Source organism: Hippopotamus amphibius, chromosome 1, assembly GCF_030028045.1.
Source record: "Hippopotamus amphibius kiboko isolate mHipAmp2 chromosome 1, mHipAmp2.hap2, whole genome shotgun sequence".
Taxonomy (NCBI): domain Eukaryota; kingdom Metazoa; phylum Chordata; class Mammalia; order Artiodactyla; family Hippopotamidae; genus Hippopotamus; species Hippopotamus amphibius.
Window position 1 is genome coordinate 153,930,201 of NC_080186.1, and position 22,265 is coordinate 153,952,465.

At 37.2% G+C, this 22,265-nt stretch overlaps 1 protein-coding gene and 1 pseudogene across 1 annotated transcript; both read right to left on the bottom strand.

The window, feature by feature from the left end:
• Positions 1 to 6,662: 6,662 nt before the first annotated feature.
• Positions 6,663 to 7,496, bottom strand: LOC130851430 (mortality factor 4-like protein 2; annotated as a pseudogene).
• Positions 7,497 to 11,600: 4,104 nt separating this feature from the next.
• On the bottom strand, positions 11,601 to 21,461 carry SPINK9 (serine peptidase inhibitor Kazal type 9). Its single transcript, XM_057718599.1, is given in 4 exon segments — positions 11,601 to 11,646; positions 12,701 to 12,825; positions 14,902 to 14,930; positions 21,407 to 21,461. Coding segments are annotated over 4 exon segments (255 nt in total).
• Between the last annotated feature and the right edge of the window lie 804 nt (positions 21,462 to 22,265).

A 22,265-nucleotide genomic window follows, 5' to 3' on the forward strand; every position in this document is an offset into this window, starting at 1 on the left:
TTGGATGGTACATAAACAATTCTTAGTGCTTTCACGTGTTATTTGATTCACATATAAGACTGAATTGGGTATTACTATCCTCTACAGTTTATAGAAGAGAAAACTGGGTCTTAAATAAGTTAATAACTTGTCAAAGATACTAGAACTAGTAAGTATCTGAAATAAGTCTTAAAGACAGGTTCCTGGGTTCATTACTCATTTTCTGCAACAGCGCCATTTTCATGCATTGAGTGATCAGTATGGCTGTCAACATCAGCTGTCTTGGCCCTTTACTCAGAGTCCTCATCAACTGGAAGACTGTAGATCTGTTCCAGACTAGACACAAAGCAGAGGAATCCATTCATTGATCTTTGTTGGCAAGGCTTAAGCAGTGATGCATGCTCTACCGTAGAAAATGGCTTTCTGGAGAGCAGCACATTTTGTAGTACAAATTGAGCTAGTGAGTGAACTAGCCGAATATCTATTGTGAATATACTTATTCTTTTTTCGAAGTTGTTTATGCAGGTTTCTAAAGGAGAAGATCACTGGCATCCTCAAGCACCAATGTAAGGATCCATGTGGATATCTTAAGAATCCCATGGTGCAGAAGCTGGGCTGTCCCTCGTGTTTTGACCATGATTGCTTTGTCTTCAAATAGCGCTAACCCTAAGAAGTCAAGCACAGTTTGCTGTATCAAGAGCTAGTCATGCTCAGTGTCAAGGGGTACACTTAGCTAGTGATATTGTCAATTGCACTGACATTTTCCAAAGGAGGGGCAGCATTTGCACTTCTCACTTTGCCAAACATTAGGAAGTAACTTACTTATCTTGAATCAATATTTCAGCAAAACATTCTTCATTTATGATGTTCGCTAAATGCTACAAGGAAACTCTTGACAATAGAAAATGACAGTTTCAGAGAACAATTCCATGGCTATATGACGAGACCACTGGCAGCTACTCTTGCCTTTTGAGTTCAGGGGCTAGAAGGCATTCTCTATGACACTAATGGACATAGTGCCTTTGGCCTGGAAAGGCTGTGCAATAGAGAACTCAAGTTTATCTCCCTGGAAATGAATAAAGACAGCTATAAGCTGTTTAGATGAGCTGCTGTGAGAGTAGGAATTATGATGTTGCCTAGAAAACATAGTGCAGCAGTCTTTGAGAGCTTCAGCTCTAGGGTCAAACAGAGCTTTTGTTGATCATAGCCCTACCATTTCCTATTCATCTTGAACTGTGTATCTGTCATCAGTAAACCTTTAAGTGGAAAAAAAAAAGATTCATTAACTTATTGCTCTTGTTTTTTTTTTTTTTTTTTTTTTTTGAGCTCCTATCATGTTTCAAAACTAACTTAGGTACTAGACTTAGCATGGTAAATATTATAAACACTTTCATTTATATTTATATAAATTTATTATTAGAGTTGTTTTGTGAATTAAAAGGTCATTGTGTAAAGCATTTAGCATAGGACCTGTTTCAATGTTTTCTTCAATAAGTAATATTAGTAAACTCAGGAGGTACAAAAGAACCATCTTTAAAAGCTGAAAGGTGGACATCCCCAGTGGCACAGTGGTTAAGAATCTGCCTGCCAATGCAGGGGGCATGGGTTCGATCCTTGCTTTGGGAAGATCCCACATGCCACAGAGCAACTAAGCCCGTGCACCACAACTACTGAGCCCACACACCACAGCTACTGAAGCTCGCATGCCTAGAGCCTGTGCTGTGCAACAAGAGAAGCCACTGCACTGAGAAGCCCCGCGCACCACAAAGAAGAGTAGCCCCCACTTGCCGCAACTAGAGAAAGCCTGCACACAGCAACAAAGACCCAACGCAACCATAAATAAATAAACAAACAAACAGACTAATAGCAAGTCCTCCAATATCAGGCTGTCTTATAAATAAAATGAAATATAGTAAAATAAAAGTTTCCCAATTAGACTTTTTATTTGTGACTCCAAAGGCTATATTTAGGACAAGTGAGAGGGTAAATAATAAGGGGTAAGTCTAAGCTTGATAAAAATAAGTTTTGATAGTAAAAGTTGCCCATTAATGATTGTCTCAGGAAGGAGTGAGCTCCTTGTCACTCAAGGGGACCCAGAAGAAACTGCATGAATATCTGTTAGGAATCCTATAATGGCAATTCCTGCATTGAGTGTGAGGATTGTATTATATTTTTATATTTTATATATATTTTTCACAGAAACACTAGTACTTATTGAGTGCTTGTTCTGTACCATACCATGAATATTCTAAGCACTTCCATTCATTTAATCCCTACAAAAATTGTATGAAATGGTTACAAACAGAATGCCAGCATAATTTATGAGGAATGAAATTGAGCCAGATAAATTAAAAACTTGCCCAAGTTCAAACAGCTATCCAGTGATGGAGCTGGAAAATCTTTCTGTAACTTTCTTACAGTACTCCTTTTGGTCATTCTTTGACATATGGCCTCATTTTGTGTCCAGTTTGGTAACATTAACAATACATGATACTTCTGAAGCAGAAATTCAGTCCCCATCCCTTAGTCTCCTCAGCATTCTACTAGCATTCCCTAAAGATTTGCTTCAATGTCATTCCATTGGTATTTAGCTTACCTGAAGATTCATAAGCTGATGTGTGCCTGTCAGTGATTTCCTATTAGCCAGGTGTCCTGAGCCAGTTTGATTAGGTTTTTTAATGGGAAGTAAGCCTCTGCTTCATGGGCTAGTGGAAAAATACCAAACCTTCAGGTTGAGCACTTACATTAATCTCCTGGGGGATTTTTCATCTTATACCTTGTTTCTGAGTCTAAGTGAAAAAAAACATTGCTTAGGTGGGTATTAGAAGTATGAAAAATGGTTCTTGACTCCTGAAATGGCACAAGTGAAGGATATTTCAGGCTATAACTGAAGTCCTTTTTGTGGCAAAGAAATGACTCTTTCCCACACACATATGTACTTTCATCAAGTACAGAATTGCCTTCCCCTTTGAAATAATCCAAGTGCATTTTTCATAAGCTACAAGATACTCAGTACTGACTTGTATATTTCAGTACCATGACATAACATTTAGGGAAACTCTTTAGGAACTGGTGTTCTCAGAGGGAAGCTTCCCCACTATCCCAGTGATTCATTTAATGCCGGAATAGTCCCATTAATTTGTCAACAACACAGTCATCTGTAGCCCCTTCTCTTTGGCGGAAGCAGTAAGCAGCTAACTGAAAGACTATGTTCTGGAGCCTATATTCCCTAAAGGGATTTTTCCTAAGAAAAAGGACGTTTATAAACTTGCTGCCAAACTTCCAAAGGTATGTTTTACACTTGGCACCTTAGACTTCAAGATATTACACATTGTCATACATGTCATGGAACAACTCCATCACTGGCCTCCAGTGTTGTATGGCTTCAAGTCTGCTCTAGCTAGAGATCATCATGAAGAAGAGATTGGGAAATGTATACCCCTTTTCCATGGAGATGAGATTTCTTTCCAAGAGAAATATGCATTCTGATTAAGTATCTATTATTATTTCACTGTTCCCCCCGAAAACTAGGCCCTAGTACAGTGTTTTAGACTCTTAACTGAGACTGATTTCTTGGCCTCTTCTGCCACCCGCTTGCTGGCCACAACTTCACCTACTCTTCTGCACATATACCCCCTGGTATACTTATGAAGAAAATGAAGCCACACATAGTCTTCTGCTAAGTCCTTGGTCAGAATTCTTGACTCCTGCTTTTTCCTTACTACTTATATTCTTAGGAAAAAGACAAAACCAAAAAACTTCTCTAACCTAATATAAAAAGAAATGAAAGAGCACTGGGAAGGGTGGTGGGAGGGATAAATTAGGAGGTTGGGATTGACATATACACACTACTATATATAAAATAGATAACCAGCAAGGACCTACTATATAGCACAGGGAACTATACTCAATATTTTGTAATGACCTATAAGGGAAAAGAATCTGAAAAAATATAGATATCTACACATATATATATATCTGAATCACTGTGCTGCGTACCTGAAACTAACACGACATTGTAAATCAAGTATACTTCACTTTAAACAAATAAATACATACATGAAAGAGAAATGTATCTGAATTGAAGAGGGAGTAGAGGATTCCAATTTGCTGGGCCTGCTTTTTCTGTATTGTGCTGTTCAGGCAACCCCAGGGACCTCCAAGAGTTCCTTCGAATGCTGTTTGAGGACCATGAGTGGTTCTTAAATGCTAGTACCTGGTCCAGATGAGACTTTTGGCCATTCCAAGGCAAAATGAGAAAAGAATAAGGAACATTTAGTAATAAAAATAGTGCAAAATCACAACTATTGTTATATTTCATGTTATGAAATAATTATGAAAGTGGATTATAATTTTATCAATGTCTTTACAGAACAGAATTGGCAACCCTACATTAGTTTTCCCAGTTACATTTTTTTAAGGTTACTGTTTATACTGGTTATTTTAGGAAGTTAGGAAAGAAAAAAGAAACAAAAATCAAAAATATTCTTATGGTATAACATTAAGCAAAATGGAATACAAGATCGTATTTATGATATTACTGCCAATATAGGAAGCTCTAGCTATATACAGACAAGTGACAAAAGGATCAGAAGTTTCCTAAAGATTGTGGGTGATTTTTTTTTGTCTTGGGTTTATATTATACTTTTTATGTTGATTAGCAGTAAATAATTATGAAAATGAAATTTAACTGGTCTGTGATACCCAGAAACCTCTGAATCATTGGATCAGTATTTGAGGTCCTTTTTTCACCAACAGTTTCTGTCACGAGATGCCCTTGATTCTTTGCTTTGCTTTTTGTGGGAATTTTCACAGAGAAATCAAATATATTCAGGCCATTGAGTAACATAATGCACTACTCCAGCTTGCATCACTTTCTGTATAAGGTGGGCCTCTGTTTTGGGTTGGTTTCCTAGTCTTTTTAGGACGATTTTTGGACAGAAGCAGGTCTTTATGCTTGAGGAAAAAAGTGTCAAGAGGCCTGTAGATACTGGAGAGGAAAGAATGCCTTAAAGGTAAACATATTCATGCTTTTCACTTAGCAGATCTTCTCAAATTCAGAGCCAGTTTATACCTGAGAGGATCTTCCTTTTTTTCTCTTTTTCCTCTGTCTTTTTTCTCTTTTGTCATATATCATACATGCAAAAGTGTATGTAATAATACACAATAATAACAACATTAACAACCAGAAAACAAGTGCTCATGTATCTATCACACAGTGTAAGAAGTAGCACAAGCTGTATCTTTGAAATCTTTCATCTTATATAAAATCATATAAATCTTTTATATGCCCCTTCCCTAATTCCCATTCTTTTTTTTACTTGCTTTGAAATCTAGAAACAAATTTTATTTAAGATCTGAAATACAATTCCTAAAATATCAACTTCTCCAGAAAACTGTGGCTATACAATAATTTATTGCCCGAATGGATAAAGAAGATGTACATATATACAATGGAATATTACTCAGCTGTAAAAAGGGACGAAATTGGGACATTTGTAGTGTCATGGATGGACCTAGAGACTGTCATACAGAGTGAAGTAAGTCAGAAAGAGAAAAATATTGTATATTAACACATATGTGAAATATAGAAAAATGGTACAAATCACCTGGTTCGCAAGGCAGAAATAGAGACACAGATGTAGAGAACAAACATATGGACACCAAGAGAGGAAAGTGGAGGGGGTGGGGTTGGGGGGGTGAATGAATTGAGAGATTGAGATTGCCATATATACATTACTAATAAAAAAAATCAAATTGTACACTTTAAATATAATGCAGTTTATTGTATGTCAATTGTATCTCAGTAAAAGTTCTTAAATAAATAAATAAATAAAAAAGAAAGCATCAGGGAGGGTGTGCATAGTTTCCATGCGAATACTATACCATTTTATGTAAGGAACTTCAGCATCCTCGGATTCTGGTATCTGCAGTGAGGGAGGGAACATTCAGAGGGACGAACTATATATGCTTTTGGCTGAAAATATTTACAATTATTTTAAGCTATATGTGTTTTCTCCTCTTTCAATTATCTGTGCAATTACTTTTCAGTTTACTTTAATAATACATTTATATAATTCATATATATTAACAAAATTAACAGGTTAAAAAAATGTACTGCCTCTATCATGTTAGAACATGCATTAGACTCAAATACAAATACAAAACCCATGAAACAAACCACCATCCTCCAACAATTTGAGCAAAGATAGAATGCCTAAGGAACAACATAGACTTGGAGAGGATGGGCTGTTTTATTTCAAGCACCATAAAAAAAAACCTACACACAAATGCATGGGTGTTCAGGGTATATACATTAAGTTGAACCTTTGGCACTAGGAATCAGGGCATTTTTTCACGTAGCATTAACACATATTAGAAAATTGTGTAATGTCCAAGTGATAGAACCACCAGCATTCAAGCAATGTTGTCAACTAGGCAATAAAACGTTCTACTGAATGTTTCTTTGTCTAATTACTGCATACACTGGTAGCAACTTTGAAATGAGAAAAGGAGCTTGCATTCCTTTTATTTTCTGTTTGGAACAAAACAGAAAACAAACTGAAACATAAGCCCTGTTATACATTAACAATTTTAAAGAACATCAATTATACAAGAAAAAGACTAAGAACAAAAAGAGTGTTTGCAGATACCAGACTTAACAGTGAGTGGTCAGTAGACCCTCACAGGGCTTTGCAGTGGTACTCGGCAGAAGCCACTTTATAATCACTGTCAGTAAACAGAGACGCAGCATTCTTTGCCAGATATTTTAGGAAATCATGGAAATAGCCCAACGATAATGCAAGGCTCTTCTCATCAAGGGTTGTGTGTGCCAACATTGCTCCAATTCTTACAAATAATCTCAGTAGGTGTGATGCCCCATAAACCGGGACACTGGTGCATCAAGGTGAGCCAAGAGGGTTCCAGCATCCTGGGGCCTCTCAAATTTGTAGAGCAGCTGAGTGCCCAACATCACATTGAAATACTCTTTTATTCCTGCCACAACTTCATTAACTGCATACTCCTTATTATCAACATTTCCCTGTGATTTCTTACAATTTGCATACTATTCCAGAATGGTATCTTAGCAGGGAGTTGAAACAGCTGCCTCTGCCTGGTAACTAAGTCCTAGTCCTCAACAAGCCATGGTTTTCATTCTTCTGGAATCCTCACTTTAACTTCCATTCTATTCTTAAATGCCTCCTCACGTTCAACTGTGGGGTCTGCCTGGGCCCTTATCTTCCCAGATGGCTGAAGTGCTTCGCTGGTGCTGCCACCATTTCTGTTTCCAGGGGTCTTCTTTTTTGTCTTCCTCATCGACCCTGAAGGTGGGTTCTCTGCAGAGCAACCCCTGCATCTGCCTGGGAGTGCTGTTTCCAGATTCTTCTGCTGGGGACCAGTGGTCTTCTTTCCTGAGAAGGCCCCCCTCATCTTCTCTGCATGTTGCTTCTAGTTGGTTTTTTGAAGTTTTCTTCTGCAGATTGTTGTCCATGAGTTTAAGAACCCTGCTTTCTGGAACTCACTCAACACTGCTTTTATCCAACCAGTAATCCTCTTCCTTCTTTCCCTTCCAAGAACTCCTAATGTTTTCCCAGATGGAATCTTATAGATCTTCTGGGATGCTCTGGAGAGATGAGGTGGGAGACATAGCTCAAGGTTCTGTAATCAGGGGTGTTCTGCAATCAGGATCAGATCTTCTGATCCTCACTGTACACCAAACTTAACTTTTCTGATGGTAGCCATTTTGTCCTGATCTCCAAGCAGAGTGCCCCTCAGGCAGATATGTACTCAGTTAATTTTCCAGAAAGGTCTCTGGGTGAGGCTTATACCTTTTGAGTTTGCCCCTAATTCCCATTCTTTACTGCTACTCCTGCTGCCAGCTCCCACCTAATTCAACCAGTCTTCCTCTCCTCCAGCAAAGACAGTTATGCAACCACAGACTCTAGAAACGTTTCTCCATCCATGGAGGAATTTAGTTCTCCTGTTCTCTGCCCTTTGCTAATATTGGTTTCTTTTGTTATTTTCTGGTGTTGCAGAATTTCGTGTGGGACCCCTAATGCCATTAGGACGTTGAATACATGGCCTTGATTATATTCACCCTAAGTTTGTTATTGTGTTTTCTTTCCTGACAGTTTAAAAATTACATATATGATGTTAGGTAGTGCCTACTATTTTTCAGGCAGTGGAGAAACAAATAGAGAAATATCCATTTTAGACACAAAGATGAACAGGACCAAAGTCCCTGTTCTTGGGGCTCAAGACCTGAGATATGTTTTTCTTTTTGTTTTTTTTTTAACCAAGCATGAGAACCATTTTTTTTTTAATTTTATTTATTTATTTATTATTTTTGGGGGGGTACACCAAGTTCAATCATCTGTTTTTATACACATATGCCCGTATTACCTCCCTCCCTCGACTCCCCCCCACCCTCCCTCGAGTCCCCTCAGGCTGGGCTCTCCTGCATGATGAGTGAGATTCAGGAACTGGGAGCAGGGAGAGTGAAACCCCAAAACCGGGTGACGTTGGATGAGTCATGAAGGACTTGGCTGGGCCTGGCCTTAGTTGTTTTAACCTCAGAGCCTATTTTTGAGTGTTAAATGCCTCACATCCCATGAAAGAAGTGCCTAGGTAATGATCCAGTAGTTTCCAGAGCTCTCCAGAAGCATCTTTTGGAACACTAGTAGTTCTTTTCCAGGGTTTTAGCAGGCACTCTTAAAAAGCTTAATTTTCTATGGACTCAAAGTTTCTCTTCTTAAGAAATTCTGAAAAGTTTTCAGGATGTGTCCATGTGGATGTTTTGTTGAGGTGTGTTTTTATTGCTCTGGCTTCCATTTCCTTGATCTGTACTATTATTGTTGTTCACAATAATTGAACACTATTATTGTTCATTAAAATTCCAAAGTTGGTGCTTCAGCTTAGCTTTTGTTCTCTGAGAGAAACAGGAGTTACCTGTTCCAGAAGGACTGGTTTATTGGATGTAGTAATACCTGCTTTGCTTAAATATGAGGAAGAACTAACTAGAAATGGAACAGAGTGAGATTTCTTAGAATTTGAGTAGGGAACAAGTTTTGGCAATGTATCAACATTTAATTTTTTATTTTATTTTATTTGGGCATCTCTCAAATTTGATGGCAGTTTTCTTTTCATGTTACAAATGACAAGGATTGACTAATAAGGTGGTATTGCAAGAGATGACGGTAGAGGACAGGAAGGCAATGGGGAGTTTTAGGCTGTGGGTGTTCAAGGTTACCACCATCTCTATAACTCTGGCAGTCTCTAGAAAAGCAGTCTTTGCTATCTATTGCTTGTGTGTCTGTGGATTCTCTATAGGAACTCGAAGGAACATTCATAGCTTGGGTTGGTGCCGAATGCAAACAGATGCTATACATTTCAGTTGGGTCAGGAGTTGACATCTGATTTCAGGGTTATCTGAGATAAGACACCATGCTTTGCTCCCTTACTTGTTGATAGATGTCAAATTCAATTAATTTTAGTTTAATTCAATTAATTTATAAAGCATTAATTGAACACCTGCAGCATGCCAGATGCGAGCTCACGATATAGCAAAAGAGACAGATATCTTTCAAGCTAGTGAGAATATGAAACATGCCAATTTAGGAGGACTGAGTACATAGGAGGAGATTTTTAGAGAAGATAACACTAGGGCTGAATCTTTGTAATGAGTGGAAATTGGTGTCAGTAAAGTGGGAAAAAGAAGTGTAGGAAGTGGGGCTAGCATGTGCAAAATTGCAGAGTGCATGCAAGGTTCTGAGCGTGGTAAGCAGTCTGTATCAAGATGTGGAGCGGAGAGGGATAAGCTAGGAGAGTGAGATGGCCAGTACCCATGGAGGTGTCGGCGGTGAAACTCACCAAAGCAGTTTTTGCAGGGAGGTCACAAGATGAGATCAGTGTTTTAGAAATATCACTTTGGAGGCAGTTGGAAAATGGATTGTGGGGGGTGACTGGTAGAGGAGGCTTGGGAGGAAGAGTGGTTGAAAAATACGAACTGGCCAACAATTATCAGTGTTAGTTTCTAATGTTCCAGTGTTTTACTGTCCTCTCTGCTTGGAATGATGCCTCTCACTTCTTAACACCATGACTGCTGCCCCCTACTCTACCCCCGTCTCCACCCCTGCACCAGAGATCTTGCCCTGATTAGCCAGTCTCAGCCATACACACAGACACACACGCGCGCACACACACACGCGCACACTCATGTTTGATTGCTATCTTGCTAATATTATTATTCCTGTGTAATCTTAAAGCTTCATGAAGGAAGAATGAATTTTTATATTTGCTCATTGATGCTTTTCTAACATTTAACACTGATGCATTTCTAGCACCTAGCAAAGTGTGGGTATTTAATCAATATTTGGTAAAAAGATAAATGACATCTAAGTCAATATTTTCAATTTCTTTAGAGTTTTCCTTGAGGAGTGCTTTTAAAAGAGAGAGAGAAAGAGTGAAAACAGAAGAAAATAACCACCACAACAAACACTATCCTACTTGAATTCTTTGGAAATTAGCATAAGTCATTGTGGTGGACAGTCTTGGTCCCTAAATTTCCAATAGATTTGTGAGATCAGAACACGGCTCGAAGGGGCTCGACTCTAATTTCTCTTTCTCCCTCTTTGCAGGGATCGCATAGTTAGATATTAAATGATCGTATAATGTGACTCTGCTATAATCTAATTGAAATGTTGCTTAATTTTGATTCAGTGTTACTAAACATATTTGCATAATATAACTTGTATACAAAATGCTGTTCTAAGCATGGCAAATAATTTTTCCACAGAATATAAGCTCCAAGAGGGCAAGACCAAATCTATTCTATTCACTGTGGTATGCTACAAAGTCTAACACAGACACAAAGTAGGCATTAATAGATATGTGTTAATTGAATAGATGCACAAATTAAAAAGTTTTGCAAGGCACACTGTCTGTTCTTTGGAATAAATAATATGATCTTTGGAACATATAATAATATGCTTTTGGGAATATATAATGTACTAGTCAGATAAGATAAGTTTCAGGTCCTAGACCTGAGATCAAACTTTGAGGAAAGAAAAACATGGGAGGCATCAACTAATTCACAGGAACTTACACAACTTTTCTGGCCACGTGTACTAGACATGTTTTACAGACATGTTCTCTGGGAAGAAATGGAGAGCATTCTCAATCCAGGGCACCTTTCAGTGTCTTAAACACAAGAGATATATAGCAAAACAGTATTTCCTGATTGTTGTGCTTGAAGTCTCTCTCTTTATCTGTGCATGTTTCAGGAATACACCAGAACTAAGTTATGCACAGGGGATGTTTTCCTGGCCTGGGCAAGAAAAGGCATCAGCTTTAATTTAGGTCCTTTGATTTTTCTGGTTCCCACTACTGGTCTTAATTGGCCCTTTTTCCCCAGGATGTGGTCCTAAGGTTGTCTATTAGACATTACCCAAAAGTGAAACAAATCTAGACGATTCAACTCCTAAACAAAAAGAGACATATATTTGTTTCACATTCTTTATTCTACAAGCAAATCAAGATAATATTCACAAGATTAGTCAGTATGGCTTAGATTATATGGGAGAAGAAATGTGTCTCTTTTGAGTTGTAATCACAAGATAGATTCAACATTCTCCAAAATGTACAAATTTAAGTTTGTTGTTAGTTTTCCTGTGGAGATAGAATAGCAACAAAAGAGAAATGCTGGGACCATAGGCATTTCGTTAGCATCCAGACTTCACTACTGAACCCCTCAAAATGTAGCCAAGTCTCTCCATTTATTGATGTTTTTAAAAGGAGTGACTGCAATTTAGGGATATTTTAGCAAGTCGTGCTGATTAGATAAAGGTGAAGCTCATAATACAGCACAGTTTATGTCCCTGAAAGCATATTTTAATGGATTTTTTTAATTTAAAGAAGACACACATAAGAAGCGTTTTTAAATGAGTTCATATTTTTTTTCTAGAATCAGAACAATATGCCATATATATTAGATGCTTGTTTTTAGTCATTTGTTTAGAAAATACTTAAAAGGAACTATATGCTTCTATACACTCTAGTATATTACTCATCATTTCATGCTTTTTCAGCTGATACTAATATATCTTTTTGATGATTACTTTGCAACCTTTAAACTACTTTTGGCTATTTGATTTTCTAAATTTAATTTTATTATACCTCCAATATATATTTTGTTGAGAAATCATACTTGGAAATAGAACAAGTTCTTCAGGTTTTTCAGATAGTGTCCTCTTTTGTACCATTCATTAAAGAGCTCTAATATATCCAAACTTTGTTGTTGAAGCTGAACAATAAACACAGCTCATCCTAGCAGATACAGACTGGCATACCTGGGAGGAGGGATATTCCTTGTCCCTGAAAATAAACCAAGCATAGACTGTGAGCCAAATTGGTAAATTTTTGATGGAAAGAGTTTAAGCAATATATTAGTAAGTGAAAGTTGAACTGGATGACCCTAAAGTGTCCTTCCAACTTAGAGATTCTGTTATTCTCTGATTTATTCTTACTGTCATAATATGTAGTGATACAGTAATACTAGGGACTCCCAAAAGCCTATAAACTGTGAGAATTCTATTTATCAGAGTCAATGTGAGATGATTCACATATTCCTTATACAGTAAAGAACTTGTACTTGAAGTACATTTGTCGTAACACATAATTATTAACCTTTAAATATAGAAAAGAAAACTATTTCAGTACTTACACAACTTCATGACAGAAGTAGCCATCATTGCTGTAACTTTTGCCATCAGATCCACAAACTGGTGCATATATGCTATAACAATATGTCTATTCTGGTGGTAACTTTTTATATTTACTACAGTCGATCTGGAAATACATATAAAAAGCTTTGAACTTCTTAAACCAAATTTTTATTCTCAGGACTTAGGATTTTCCAAGCAAGTTCAGAAAGCTCCCAATACATATGTCTCTTATTCCAATTGTCTGTCCTCATCTAACCAGTTTGAGATATATTAAAGATTAAGATTTTTTATATCATATGTAAAATTATGAGTGATAAACTCCTTTATGGTAGCTGGTAACTGAATCATAATTTATTTATAATAGAATCTTTTCCACCATACTGGCTGATGCATCAGTTCTCAACACACATGGCATATTCACAAGTGCACCCATTCCTGTGGGTTCAGTTTTCTACATGTCCCACTACTTCTCTCTTTCACTTAAAAAGTTCTGTCTGACTGTGAATATGAGATATATTATGATGATAATTACAAACACCTCAAAATTCAAACCCTGACTAAATGACCCTGGGACAATTTTTTTCCTCTCTAAGCCTTACTTTCTTTATCTGCAAAATGAAGATAATAATAACTGTATTTTAAGGTTAAAGTAAAACATATGTAACTGAGAAGATAAGTATGAAATGCTTAGCAGTACATGGCATGGAAAATAGTGAATAAATGATAGCTATTAATTTTACTCCTTGGCTTTACTTCCAGGTCTACACTAACTCCAATTCTATACAGAAAACTACATTTCCAGCTCCTTCTGTCCCAGAGTTTCAGACATGATATTTTTCTTTTTCTTTTCAATTTATTTTTTATTGAAGTATAGTTGATTTACAGTGTTGTTTAGTTTCTGGTGTACAGCAATGTGATTCAGTTATAGTTCCATGTACTATACAATAGGACCTTGTTTATTCATTCTATATATAATAGTTTGCATCTGATAATCCCAAACTCTCAATCCATTCCTTCCCCATCCCCCATCCCCCTTGGCAACCACAAGTCTATTCTCTATGCCTCTGGGTCTGTTTCTGTTTCATAAATAAGTTCATTTGCAGACATTATATTTTTCTAATGGTTGAATATCTCCACTTGGATAACCAGAAATATGCTCAAACTTAAAGTTGAATTCATCTACCCTTTGATATGTTCCATTAATTATTCATCCATTCCTTTAGTTACTATACTTCATGATCCTTCTAAGTTTTAGGGCTGAGCTGAGAGCTGCCAATACAAAGATTACCAAGCATGACATGATGGTAGGAGACTTCAGAGACTAGTGGAGCCTAGTGAAAAATGGAACTGCAGTGCCTCATGTTGGGTATATGCCAGCATGATTTCACTTCTTCTCCTTGCCTGCTCAAACCCCAGTGCCAGGATTTATGTCATATGCACAATCTGATCAAGAAACTACTAAGGCTTAATATTCATCAGCCCTTTTCATTCTCACAGAGCTAATAAATCATGAAGGAAAGCTTGAACTCAGTCCTGACTCAAAAATTTACATTCTTAATCTCTTATTTTCTTTAACAGGGAAAACAAAAGACTCAAAGTGGAAGGAACTACCTGGGCCCCCAGGGTCATGCAACTAAAAAGCAATAGAGCTTGTCTAGAACCCAAATTGCCTGACAGCTAGGTTAAGGTTTTACTACCACACCTAGATTTTCTCAATAATAGTCATTATTTAATATGAATAATGAAAAAAAGGTTAAATTAAAATCTTCATTCTTTAAGATAGAGAACAAAGATATGTGTGACCTATTTAAACATTTTAAGAGTCATGACTTGTCCTTACTGAACTTTACTATGTGTCAGGTACAGTGCTAAGCCCTTTTCAAACATTATGGCTTTAAGTTTCACAGTATTGTGAAATATGAGGCAAATATTGTTTCCCATGGCCACACAATCAAAGAGCTGGCATTTAAGCCCAGGACCTTTTCACTCTGATGCTAGGTGTCTAACCAGTTTGTTTTACCACTTTCATTTTAGAAAGGCCCATCTATAGTTTTTAAAATAAGACAGTTTTTGAAACTTAAAAAATAAATCTTCAAACATGTAGAAATTTATTAATATATAGTGTCAAATATTTCTTTATTGATACTGGCTTTAAAATTAAACAAAAGTAGTACTTTTATGTCAAGATGGGTATACAGACCTGTTGATGATGTTTGACACATTCTACATCTGTAAGTTAAAGACAAAAGAAAGTTAACTCTGGAAGAACCTAATCTTTTTAGAAAAAATAATCTTTTATTTGTTTCAGCTCTCAGCCTATCATAAAAATAAAAGATTCACTTCAGAGCTGTGTGTATGAACATAATATTAAAGGTTGAAGCTCTTCACACAGAACTTTTTATTTTCTTTTTTGGAGAGGGATTACAGTATAGCCCAAAGGATGAAACAGCTGCTATAATAATGATGAGTTTGTCCTGTTCTTTCCTACTTCATAATCAGAACTTAGAAAATATTGAAAAGCATGAGTTTTATATATTGGAAGTGTCTACTGTTATGTAACAACCCTAGATGGCAGAAGTTGGACCAGCAGTTGAAAATTCTAGGGAGGTAGATTTCAACTCAATAATGGAAGAATAATAATAGTTCATGCTGCCAAACAATGCATTGGACTGTTTTATGATGAAATGAGTTCCCAATAAACAGTGATGTTAAGTCCAAGCATAGTTTAGATGAACACTTCCCAAAGAAGTTACACTAAATGTTTATATGGATAAGAATTTGGACTTAGTTGACTATTTATGTTCATTCGGCCCCTGAGATGATATAATTTAGTGATTTATTGGTGGAGACCAAAAAATGCAAAAATCTTCCCTTACTGAAGGAAAAAGATGGTGTGGAATGCATCTGTCTCCACAGATGCATCAGGAATACATCAAAAGATGCAATAATTCCCACAGAAAACCAGCTGAATACTAGCAGAAGACCTTGGACACCAGAAAGGACTGCAAAGATCCCAACATAACTGGGACAGGCAATCTCTGGAGTCTGGATTCCTCGACCAGAAGTCAACTCAGAGGCTCTGGGGAGGGAGCAACGAGTCCAGGACACAAGACCACTAGAGAGTCCTCAGCTACAGGGAAGATTAACTGCAGAGAACTCTCACAGAGCCCTGTATCAGAGTCTAAGACCTGGCTTCACCCAACTGCCTGAAACTCCCAGAGCTGGATACCTCATACCAAACTACAAACAAGATAGGAACACAAACCCACCCATCATCACACAGACTACCTAAAGCCATATTAAGCTTACAGATACCCTAAAACACACCACCTGACATGGCCCTGCTCATTAGAGAGAAAAGACTCAGATTGACACACCAGAAAACAGGCACCAGACCCTCCCATCAGGAAGCCTACTCAAGACATGGGACTAACCCTACCACAGGGGGCAGAGAACAGAAATAAGAGGAATTACCACTAGAAGCATAGGGAAAGGAGACAGCAAATACTGTAAATTAGACAATATGAGAAAACAGAGAAACACCTTGCAGGCAAAGAAGCCAGATAAAAACCTACAAGAGCAAATAAATGAAGAGGAAATAGGAAAATTACCTGAAAAAGAATTCAGAGTAATGATAGTAAAGATGATCCAAAATCTCGAAAACAAAATAGAGAAAATACAAGAAACATTTAATACGGACCTAGAAGAACTAAAGAGAAAACAAACAGTAATGAACAACACAATAACTGAAATTAAAAATACTCTAGATGGTGTAAACAGCAGAATAACTGAGGCAGAAGAATGAGTGAGTTGGAAGATAGAATGTTGGGAATAACTGCCACAGACCAGGAAAAAGAAAAAAGAATAAAAAGAATGGAAGACAGTCTCAGAGACCTTGGTGACAACATTAAGCACACCAACATTCGAATCACAGGTGTCCCAGAAGAAGAAGAAAAAAAGAAAGGATCTGAGAAAATATTTGAAGAGGTTATAGTGGAAAACTTCCCCAGCATGGGAAAGGAAATAGTTAATCAAGTCCAAGAAGTGGAGAGAGTCCCATACAGAATAAACCCAAGGAGAAACACATGGAGGCACATATTAATCAAACTAACAAAAATTAAACACAAAGAAAAAATATTAAAAACAGCAAGAGAAAAGCAACAAATAACATATAAGGGAAAACCCATAAGGATAACAGCTGACCCTTCTACAGAAACTCTGCAGGCCAGAAGGGAATGGCAGGATACACTTAAAGTCTTGAAAGAGAAACACTTATAGCCAAGAATACTCTACCCAGCAAAAATCTCATTCAGATTGAACAGAGAAATCAAAAGCTTTACAGACAAGCAAAAGTTAAGAGAATTCAGCACCACCAAACCAGATTTGCTGAAGGAATTTCTCTAGGCAGGAAATACAAGAGAAAGAAAAGACCTACAAAAACAAAAAGAAAACAATTATGAAAATGGTAATAAGAACATACATCTCAATAATTACCTTAAATGTAAATGGATTAAATGCTCCCACCAAAAGACACAGACTGGCTGAATGGATACAAAAACAAGACCCATATATATGCTTGTCTACAAGAGACACACTTCAGACCTAGGGACAAATACAGATGGAAAGTAAGGGGATGGGAAAAGATACTCCATGCAAATGGAAGTCAAATGAAAGCCAGAGTAGCAAAACTCATATCAGACAAATTAGACTTTAAAGTAAAGACTATTAAAAGAGACAAGGAAGGACACTACAAAATGATCAAGGGATCAATCCAAGAACAAGATATAACAATTGTAAATATCTGTGCACCCAACATAGGAGCACCTCAATACATAAGGCAAATGCTAACTTCCATAAAAGGTGACATTGACAGTAACACAATAATAGTAGGAGACTTTAACACCCCCACTTACACCAATGGACAGATCATCCACAAAGAAAATAAAGAAACACAGGCTTTAAATGACACATTAGACCATCTCGACTTAATTGATATTTATAGGACATTCCATCCAAAAACTACAGAATACACTTTCTTCTCAAGTGCACATGGAACATTCTCCAGGATAGATCACATCTTGGGTCACAAATCAAGCCTTGGCAAATTCAAAAAAATTGAAATTGTGTCAAGCATCTTCTCTGACCACAATGCCAAGAGACTAGATATCAATTACAGGAAAAAGACTAAAAAATACAAACACATGTAGGCTAAACAATATGTTATTAAACAACCAAGAAATCACTGAAGAAATCAAAGAGGAAATCAAAAAATACCCAGGAACAAATGACAATGAAAACATGACAACCCAAAACCTATGGGATGCAGCAAAAGCAGCTCTAAGAGGGAAGTTTATAGCAATACAGTCCTACCTCAAGAAACAAGAAAAATCTCGAATAAACAACCTAAACTTACACCTAAAACAATTGGAGAAAGAACAAAGAAACCCCAAAGTGAGCAGAAGGAAAGAAATCATAAAGATCAGATCAGAAATAAATGAAAAAGAAAGGAAGGATACAATAGCAAAGATCAGTAAAACTAAAAGCTGGTTTTTTGAGAAGATAAACAAAATTGATAAACCATTAGCCAGACTCCTCAGGGAAAAAAGAGAGAAGATGCATATCAACAGAATTAGAAATGAAAAAGGAGAAGTAACAATGGACACTGCAGAAATACAAAAGATCATGAGAGACTACTACAAGCAACTATATGCCAATAAATTGGATAACCTGGAAGAAATGGATAAATTCTTAGAAAAGCACAATCTTCCAAGACTGAACCAGGGAGAAATAGAAAATATGAACAGACCAATCACAAGTACTGAAATTGAGACTGTGATTAAAAATCTCCCAACAAACAAAAGCCCAGGGCCAGGTGGCTTCACAGGCAAATTCTATCAAACATTTACAGAAGAGCTAACATCTACCCTTCTCAAACTCTTCCAAAATATAGCAGAAGGAGGAAGACTCCCAGACTCATTCTATGAGGCCACCATCACCCTGATACCAAAACCAGGCAAGGATGGCACAAAAGAAGAAAATTACAGGCCAATATCCCTGATGAATATAGATGCAAAAATCCTCAACAAAATACTAGCAAACAGAATCCAACAGCACATTAAAAAAATCACACACCATGATCAAGTGGGGTTTATTCCTGAAATGCAAGGAATCTTCAATATATGCAAATCAATCAATGTGATCCATCATATTAACAAATTGAAGGATTAAAAACCATATGATCATCTCAATAGATGCAGAAAAAGCTCTTAACAAAATTCAACATCCATTTATGATAAAAACTCTCCAGAAAATGGGCATAGAAGGAAATTACCTCAACATAATAAAAGCCATATATGAAAAACCAAAAGCCAACATCGTTCTACATGGTGAAAACTGAAAGCATTCCCTCTAAGAAGAGGAACAAGACAAGGGTGCCCACTCTCACTACTATTATTCAGCATAGTTTTGGAAGTTTTAGCCACAGCAATCAAAGAAGAAAAAGAAATGAATCCAAATTGGAAGAGAAGTAAAACTGTCACTCTTTGAAGATGGCATGATATTATACATAGAAAACCCTAAAGATGCTACCACTGCTAGCTCTAATCAATGAATTTAGTAAAGTAGCAGGATACAAAATTAACACACAGGAATCTCTTGCATTCCTATACATTAACAATGAAAAAGCAGAAAGAGAAATTAAGGTACACTCCCATTTACCACTGCAACAAAAAGAATAAAATACCTAGGAATAAACCTGCCTAAAGAGGCAAAAGCCTGTGTGCAGAAAACTATAAGACACTGATGAAAGAAATCAAAGAAACAGATGGACATACCATGTTTGTGGATTGAAAGAATCAACATAGTGAAAATGACTGTACTACCCAAAGCAATTTACAGATTCAGCACAATCCCTGTCAAATACCAATGGCATTTTTCACAGAACTAGAACAAGAAATCTTAACGATTTGCACGGAAATGCAAAAGACCCCAAATAGCCAAAGCAATCTTGAGAAGGAAAGACAGAGCTGGAGGAATCAGGCTCTCTGACTTCAAACTATACCACAATGCTACTGTGATCAAGACAGTATGGTATTGGCACAAAAACAGAAATATAGGTCAATGGAACAGAATAGAGAGCCCAGAGATAAACCCACGCACATATGGGAACCTTATCTTTGACAAAGGAGGCAAGAATATACAAAGGAAAAAAGACTTTTCAATAAATGGTGCTGGGAAAATTGGACAGCTACATCATGTAAAAGAATGAAATTGCAGTATTTCCTAATACCATACACAAAAATAAACTCAAAATGGATTAAAGACCAAAATGTAAGGCCAGACACTATAAAACACTTAGAGGAAAACATAGGCAGAACACTCTATGACATAAATCAAAGCAAGATCTTTTGTGACCCACCTCCTAGAATAATGGAAATAAAATAAAAAATAAAGAACTGGGAGCTAATGAAACTTAAAAGCTCTTGCACAGTGAACAAGACCAGAAGACAACCCTCAGAATGGGAGAAAATATTTGCCAACAAAGCAACTAACAAAGGATTAATCTCTAAAATATACAAGTACCTCATGCAGCTAAATATCAAAAAAGCAAATAACTCAATGTGCAAATGGGGAGAAGACCTAATAGACATTTCTCCAAAGAAGGCATGCAGATGGCCAACAAACATATGAAAAGATGCTCAACATCACTAATCATTAGAGAAATGCAAGTCAAAGCCACAGTGAAGTATCACCTCACACTGGTCAGAATGGCCATCATCAAAAAATCTAGAAACAGTAAATGCTGGGGAGGGTGTGAAGAAAAGTGAACCATCCTGCACTGTTGGTGGGAATGTAAGTTGGTACAGCCACTATGGAAAACAGTATGGAGGTTCCTTAAAAAACTAAAAATAGAAGTACCATATGAGCCAGTAATCCCACTCCTGGGCACATACCCAGAGAAAACCATAATCCAAAAAGAAACTTGTACCACAATGTTCATTGCAGCACTATGTACAATAGCCAGGGCATGGAAGCAACCTAAATGCCCATCAACAGATGAATGGATAAAGAAGATGTAGCACATATATACAATGGACTATTACTCAGCCATAAAAAGGAATGAAATTGAGTTATTTGTAGTGAGGTGGATGGACCTAGAGTCTGTCATAGAAAGTGAAGTAAGCCAGAACGAGAAAAACAAATACCATATGCTAACTCATATATATGGAATCTAAAAAAATGGTACTGATGAACCCAGTGACAGGGCAAGAATAAAGATGCAGATGTAGAGAACAGACTTGAAGACATGGTGGGGGGGGGGGGCGAAGGGGAAGCTGGGATGAAGTGAGAGAGTAACATTGACATATATACATTGCGAAATGTAAAACATATCTAGTGAGAAGCTGCTGCATAACACAGGGAGATCAACTCGATGATGGGTGATGACTTAGAGGGCTGTCATAGGGAGGTTGGGAGGAAGTTGCAGGAGGGAGGGGATATGGGGATATATATAAAAATACAGCTGATTCACCTTGTCGTACAGCAAAAACTAGCACAATAGTGTAAAGCAATTATATTCCAATAAAGAGATTTAAAAAGTCTTCCCATATTATATGTAATGTTTATATTCCAGAATTATGTGGGCAGAAGATGACGTGAGCCCATGAGTATCCAGGCAGGGGCAGAGTTATGAGGGAGATACTCACTGAAGATGGTTGTAAGTGCCAGAGCTGAGAACAGGACAAAGGCTGTTGCTCTCATGCTGCTGAAGTGGACAGAGGCAGTCAGATGGAGGAAAAAGTCTTTCTAGTGTCCACCCAGCCCAGATGAGTTCTGCCTTATATATTGTCAAGAGTTCTGCCTCAGTTATGAAATAGCTCTTTCCAGAAACAATCCTGGGAAGAGGTCAGAAACATCTGCTAGGTATGGAAATTCTTTTACTGTGAAAGAGAGATGATTATACATGATACTTTAATAGATAATAGGACCCAATAAAGTTGGCATTATTTCTTTACCTCTTTATATAAGTTTGAGCACTGTTACATCTGTTACACAGTTTGATCTTCATATACATCTGACAGATCTTAACTACCATTTTTTTTGTTCTGCAGATGAGGGAATGAATTCACAAGGAAGTTAAGTAATTTCACTTGGTTTACTATATATTATTTGTTGCACTACTTTTTCCAGAAAGTCATCAGCATGGCAGCTTTATAGGTTTTAACATTTTCTCAGGTTGCCCTCTTTACTCTTCTCTTCTTTTCTCCTCTGCCAAAGGGGACATGTTGGCAGTTGAGATGCCAGGCTGGGCACAGAGAAAAGGTATCAATGTCCAAGTCTTGATTCAGCACAAACAAGCAATGATTCATGCTTTTTAGGATGGTGATAATTTTCCCCAGAATCCCAAATTTGGGGAGATGGTATGATGGGTGCAGCTCGTGAGCACTTGCACCTCATTTACCTGCCAGATCTCTGGTGGAAGCATCCTTATCAAGGGCCCTTGGGAGGAGCCAATTATAAAGAGCTAGGTGACCATCTTAACTAAGAACAGATCTAGTGAATGCA